The 6,856-nt window shown below is 43.5% G+C and overlaps 1 protein-coding gene across 1 annotated transcript in view; it reads right to left on the bottom strand.

Moving 5' to 3' along the window:
- Window positions 1-271: 271 nt before the first annotated feature.
- The window catches only part of ABCD2 (ATP binding cassette subfamily D member 2), a 28,510-nt gene continuing 21,925 nt past the window's right edge, over window positions 272-6,856 (bottom strand). Inside the window, exons 7-10 of the mRNA XM_026721564.2 lie at window positions 6,194-6,339; window positions 5,138-5,222; window positions 1,381-1,506; window positions 272-510 (exon numbers count right to left, since the gene is read on the bottom strand). Of these exons, the coding sequence (XP_026577349.2) occupies window positions 300-510; window positions 1,381-1,506; window positions 5,138-5,222; window positions 6,194-6,339 (568 nt within the window). The 3' untranslated portion in view covers window positions 272-299. The remainder of the gene's footprint in view (window positions 511-1,380; window positions 1,507-5,137; window positions 5,223-6,193; window positions 6,340-6,856) is intronic.

Here is a 6,856-nt window from a genome sequence, read left to right as displayed (position 1 = left end):
CATTACGACAGTACTTTTCTTTCCCAACGCAACACATTTTCTGAAGCATACAGTTTCTAGCCAATTCAGTTGGAGTTCAACTCCCAGAATTCCCCCCCCCCCCCGATAGCACCGATTACAAGAGGTGAAGCCCAACCCATCCGAAGGCCGTTCAAATGGGGGGGGATCAACCTTGCAAATCTAAATTAATCCTCTATGTAAACCGTAGCATCCAAAGTGCATGTGTGTGTGTGTGTGTGTGTGTGTGTTTGTTTATTTATTTATTTTGTGGGGCTGGGGAGAGGAGGAATCTAAAGGGTTTATTCTCCTTTCTCTGCTGTTTTAAACACGGAATCTTCGCCTAAGGTTTTGCAAAGTTCATTTAGTCTTTGCTGCATTTTTGGCATCCCTGCAAGCTGCGATTCAAGTCTCTGCTTTTCCTCACTCAGAGTTAAGCGGATAGCAGTGTCCAACTCTTCGAAACACCAACCTCCTTCCCCATCAAACTGCAGCAAGTGCGTGTGGTACTTCCTGCAAGAATAAAAAGAGAGAGAGAGAGAGAGAGAGAGAGAAAATATCCTCGCTATAAAATCGAGCAGCGGGACCTGGAATAAGTGCATTTCTTTACTAGTCGATAACCCAGCGTTGCCTGGGTTTTTATTTATCCCAATCCTGTACAGGAAAATCCTGTATTCGGGACTCATGCTGTTGTACTGTTCTCTTGCACAGCGTCGCAAGTCTTCTATTCCTCTGCTCGGGAGTTTGGTGTCTACGGTGGTGTTTCTTTTTTTAAATTGCACTTGGCCCATCGCCTGACGTTTCCTTGGAGGGCTGAGAGGGAGCCCCCTTGTGGAGTACTGGAGTACTGTGAAGCCATTACCATGGCAAGTCCACTGTGCTGTACAGTAGAAGCCATTTTAAGGAACAACCGGCCCGAGGGGTGTTAGGGGTGTCTTATCCCCACAGTATTTGTTTCCAGAGGGCAAGTCATCTGTGTACCACGTTTGGTTGAAATTGCTCAAGGCCATCCAGAGTTATGCTGCAACATATGTATACAGACACACACACACACACACACACACACACATTTATATCTATCAATATAGATATCAATACATATAGATAGAGATAGATAGATAGATATAAAGATAGATATATATAGATTACAGATAGATAAATATAGAGATAGATAGATAGATAGATAGATAGATAGATAGATAGATAGATATAGATATAGATATAGATATAGATATAGATATAGATATAGATATAGATATAGATATAGATATAGATAGATATTTAAGATTTAAGCAGCAGAGGCTTTATCAACCCCATTATTTGATGCCCCACTGAAAGACAGGGAAGAGGAAAGTGTGTATTGCCCTTGAAATGCAGACTCACCAGAGAGATAGCCTGTGAGTTATGGAAAGCAGAGAGATGCCGGCACTTTTAGCAGCCTGGAATATTTTTCCTTCCACATCAATGCTGACGGCACTTGTGCATTCATCGAGCAGTGCGTATTTCGGCCTTGCAAAGACGAGAAACATGATTATTATTTCCCTCCCCTTTTTTGGCTGTTCCCCTGAATATCGTAAAGGTAAATCCTTGACTTACAGTCTTTCGTTTAGTGACCAGTTACAATGGCCATGGATGAAGTGACGTGCGATTGTTTTCCATGCTTACGACTCTCGCTGCATCCCCATCAAAATTTAGGCACTTGGCATCTGACTCATATTTACAACCATCGCTGTGTCCCAAGCAGGGGTGGGATTCTACCAGTTCGGACCAGTTCGAGCGAACTGGTAGTTATGGTGATCATTTGACCCTGTCCAACCCCCTCCCGCCCTAGTCTCTGTCAACTCATAAAATGTTTCTGTGGTCTTATTCGAGTTGCCAACAGAAAGGGAGGGGGGAGCAGTGTGACAGCTTGCAAACCAAAACTGCATTCCACAAATGTTTTCAAAGATAGTAACTAGGTGACTGAAGTTTCTGCCGTGCAAAATTCTAACTGGAGAGCATGATTGAGGACTCTTGGCTATGGAGGTGTCCCATTGGAGAATGTGAATTACGATACACCCAGAGGGTGGGAGGGAAACCAGGGTCAAGAATGATGTGTCTCAGAGTCGGCTACACTCAGGCAATGCCGGCATGTTAACTCCCAATGAATCCTTTTTTAAGTTTTGAAAGTTTGGCTTGAGACTCATGATTTAAATGGGGGTAACTGCCGGAATCCTAACACTCTGACCTATATTTCCTTGTTTTTGAGCTCAGCTGATTCGCACGGCAGAGTGGGTTGCTGCGCTTCAGTTTTACTCACTGGGGCTGCAGTAGAAGGTAAGTATTAGAGCTGAAACGCTGAGTTTTCAAACGCCGCACACGCTTACCAAACCAGTTATTACACCAGTTGAATTCCACCCCTGGTCCCAAGGTCACGTTATCCCCTTTGGTCAAGTCAACAGGGAAGCCAGGTTCACTTAACAACCATGTTGCTAACTTATCCATCAACTGAAGTGATTTACTTCACAACGATGGCAGGGGAAAGTCATAAAATGGGGCAAAACCCACTGAACGAATGTCTCCCTTAGCGACATAAACTCTGGGCTCAATTGTGGTCATTAAGTCAAGGGCCACCTGTATTTCTTTTCACTTTTCTACTGGCGCCACAAGGGAAGCAACTGGATTGCCAGAGTAAGCGTCTACAGGGATCCTGTTTCATCTTCTCTCAAAGAAAGGCCACTCAGCTTATAAATATGCTGTACCACGACTTATTTTTTTAATCCATGCCGTTTCCAACCCATGTATTTCTCATTAAAAACTCCTGCTTTTTCCTTCTGGCAGAGGAAGATAGGTTGGAAATGTTGTCTTTTCAACTACCTCGTTTCAGTTGACTGAGTGCTCTTCATAGGGGTCTATGACAATTCACTGCGGCCAACTGGCCGTGGCCAACTCACATGGGACAACTTGCCACAGGCACCTCGCCACAGGACAGCTCACTACGGGACAAGAGTTACGCTAATATCAAAGAAATGGTGGAAGAGAGTCATGAAAGAAAAGGATGCAAAAGGAGGGACAGGATGAAATGTCAATGGCAAAAATGTAAATATTTTTTAAATTTCTTTTGAATAATCAAATAGAATTGTTAAATTGTTCCACAGTGAGTTGTCCCACAGCAAGTTGGCCATGGTGAGTTGGCTGTGGTGAGATGGTCATGATGAGTTGGACGTGGAGAATTGGCCATGACAGGTTAGCCATGGTGAGTTGGCCGTGGTGAGTTGGCCATGATGTTGGCTGTGATGAGTTGGCTGTGGTTAGTTGGCCATGGTGAGTTGGCCGTGGCGAATTGGCCATGGTGGGTTAGCCATGGTGAGTTGGCCATGGTGAGTTGGTCATGATGAGTTGGCCATAATGTTGGCCATGATGAATTGGCTGTGGCGAATTGGTAAGTTGGCCGTGGTGATTTGGTCATGATGCGTTGGCCGTGATGTTGGCCATGATGAGTTGGTTGTGGTGAGTTGGCCGTGGTCAATTGGCCATGCCGGGTTAGCCATGGGGAGTTGGCCATAGGGAGTTGGTCATGATGAGTTGGCCATGATGTTGGCCGTGATGAGTTGGCTGTGGTGAATTGGCCATAGTAAGTTGGCCGTGATGAGTTGGCTGTGGCGAATTGTCCCATTCCCCTTCATAAAGCCCAGGGGAAGACACCACCATACCTAAGAGTGGTGAAGGCATAGAAGCAGGGAGGAGAAAACCCAGGAAAAGCTCCCTCAGGGAAAGGAAGGCACATGGGAAGCCCCTCCACAAGTCTCACCAACAGAGTTGAGCCTGAATGGGAAGCCGCTCTCCACCAACTCTTGGGGTTTAAAAAGAGAACCTAAAGTCTGCCCTGTTTTTATTTTTGAGTCCTTTTTGGATCCCAGACTTGGCAGCTTCCATCCCTCTGGCTAGTGCCTGTCAGCCTAGTAGTGGATGCTGGGTAAGTGTGGATGCGTGTGTGTCTGTGTGGTGCGTAAGAGCAAAAATATATCAGTAAAGGTTTGCTCTTGTTTTAAATTCACTCGGTCTCTGTGTATTTTTAAAGAACCATTTGTGCCTCCGTGTTCAGTTGATTTGGGGTTGAGGGTGGGAATTGTCCAGGCCTGTGAGTATGTGACCATAAACTGAACCTGAGAGCACACTTGTGTAACGGAGCCACCTTGGAAAGTTGCAGACGGCAATTGTGTAATGCCAGACCCTGTTGGAGGGAGTCCACAGTTTCCGAAGGTCACCGAGTTGCTACCCCTGCATTTCTTTCTTTTTCAGAGTCTTTCTGAATGAAATTCCACACCAGGAGGCGATTTGATAGATCTCATTCATTTTGGATCCTGTTGTGAATGCTTTGCTTACCTTGGCTCTACAGTATCAAGTCTCTTAGCGTCTCAGCGTCTTTAAACGTCAGCACTTTGAAAATGGGTGGAGTTCAACTCCCAAAATCCCCCAGTCAGCCGTGGATAACTGGGAGGATTCTGGGAGTTGAAATCCACCCATCTTCAATTTGCCAAGGTGGGGAAATGCTGCTTTGGCGTCTTGGTGGCGCAGTGGTGAGAATGCAGTATTGCAGGATGACTCTGCCCACTGCCAGGAGTTCAATCCTGACCAGCTCAAGGTTGACTCAGCCTTCCGTCCTTCGGCGGTTGGTAAAATGAGGACCCAGATTGTTGGGAGCCATAGGCTGGCTCTGTAAAGCACTGTAAAGTGGTATCTAAGTGCTATTGTTATTCCTTCTTTCTTTCCTTTTTTCTTCCTGCCTTCCTCCCTTCCTCCCTCCCTTCCCCTTCCTCCTTCCTTCCTTCTTTCCTTCCTTCCTTCCTCTTATTTTCTTTCTCATTCTCCTTCCTGGTGGCACAGTGGTTAGAATGCTGTATTGCAGGCTAAACTCTACCCAGTGCCAGGAGTTTGATTCTCACCAGGCTCAAGGTTGACTTCCATCCTTCCAAGGTCGGTAAAATGAGGACCCAGATTGTTGGGGGCAAGAGGCTGATTACTCTGTAAAACTGCTTAGAGAGGGCGGTAAAGCACTGTGAAGCGGTATATAAGTCTAAGTGCTATTGCTATTCAGACTATCAGTGGCATTAAACCAATGACTATTCTATCTGTACTGAAACCAAAGGATTAGGCTTACCGGTGATAAAACATCCGAGCCATCCCCATTCTCTGCTTCTCTCCTCCAGACAGGATGTCTTTCCAATCGATCATGGCATTCCACCCTTCAGAGAGTCACATAAAAGATACAAGGCCTTGGTGTTTATTTTGAAAATTCTTTTCATCCTTTGTAAGACAACGTTTGTTAACTCAAAGGAAGGTTTCCCTGAAAGCTGTAAAAGGGGCTCAGGCTATGAAGAAATATTTATTGCGTGAGTAAAATATGGATAGCCTTTGACTTTCAACCACAATCTATCTAACTTAATTATTCTCTCTCTCTCTTTCTCTCTCTCTCTCTTTCTCTCTCTCTCTCTCTCTGTCTCCCCCTACCTACTTAGCTATCTGTCAGTCTGTTTCTCTTTCTGTCTTCTCTCTCTCTCTCTATTTCTATTTATCTATCTAGAATCTATCTTTATCTAGCATCCATCTACCTATCTACCTTTCCATCCTATCCATCCACCCACCCATCTCTATTTATGTCGATTTATTTCTATTCATCTATCTAGAGTGTATCTTTGTCTAGCATCCATCTACCTATCTTCCTACCTATCTATCTATCTATCTATCTATCTATCTATCTATCTATCTATCTATCTATCTATCTATCTATCTATCTATCTATCTATCCATCCATCCATCCATCCATCTATCTCTGTCTATCTGTCTATCTATCTATCTATCTATCTATCTATCTATCTATCTATCTATCTATCTATCTATCTATCTATCTATCTATCTATCATCCATCTACCTACCTTCTACCTATCTACCTATCTACCTACCTACATCTATCTATCTATCTATCTATCTATCTATCTATCTATCTATCTATCTAATTTCTATTCATCTATCTAGAATCTATATCTAGCATCCATCCACCTATCTTCCTGCCTACCTACCCACCTATCTATCCAACCTATCCATTCATCCACCCCACAACTCACCCATCCACCCACTCACCCATCCATCCATCCATCCATCCATCTATTCCAACTTTCTGATGACATGCCAGATTTTCCAGAAAAAAAATGCATACCTCCCTCTCTCTGAATAATGTGATTCAGATGAACTATCTGCAGGATTAATTCCAGGTCCTGATCCTGGTACCCTTTTTCATGCATGTCATCCACTGAATCGGGATAGATGACTTGATCCCGTAGTGTTCCCAGGGACATGTAAGGCCTGAAAAGAAATTTTAAAAAAAGATAATTGGATTTGCCCTCTTGCCTTGTGTGAAGTCCCATCTCCACCCTGCTATTTCAGGCTGCTGTTCTTTGAGCAGCAGATAATGCTTTAAATGCCACGTTTCTAAATACTGTAATTATTTGAGGACGGTTGTTTCCTAAACTTGCTCAGAAAAAAACAATGCATTGTTTACAGAAGAAATAATTTAGAGTTTATTAGCAGGGATAACCCTGGCTGAAGAATAATGCTTCCGTAAAGAAGAATTTATCTCATGCCTTTGAATGAAAATTCACACCAAACAGAAAATCGTATTGATTTGGAACTATATCTATGCAAGGTGGGCAGCAAACAAGTCTAAAAAAAATAAATGAATACATTTTTGTCTTCTATTCCAAGTTGATAGAAATGGGAGAATTTTCATGGACTATTTGAAAGTGGTTCTTTCTTCAAATCCACACTGCCTCTTGTCTTTAATAAATATTCCTACGTATCCCCAAATCTGATCATCTGAATA

The sequence above is a fragment of the Pseudonaja textilis genome, chromosome 5 (assembly GCF_049901715.1).
Source record: "Pseudonaja textilis isolate UNSWEBS1 chromosome 5, rPseTex1.2, whole genome shotgun sequence".
NCBI lineage: Eukaryota > Metazoa > Chordata > Lepidosauria > Squamata > Elapidae > Pseudonaja > Pseudonaja textilis.
Note: the sequence above shows the minus strand (reverse complement) of the source record. Positions and strands in the feature narration are given on the sequence as shown.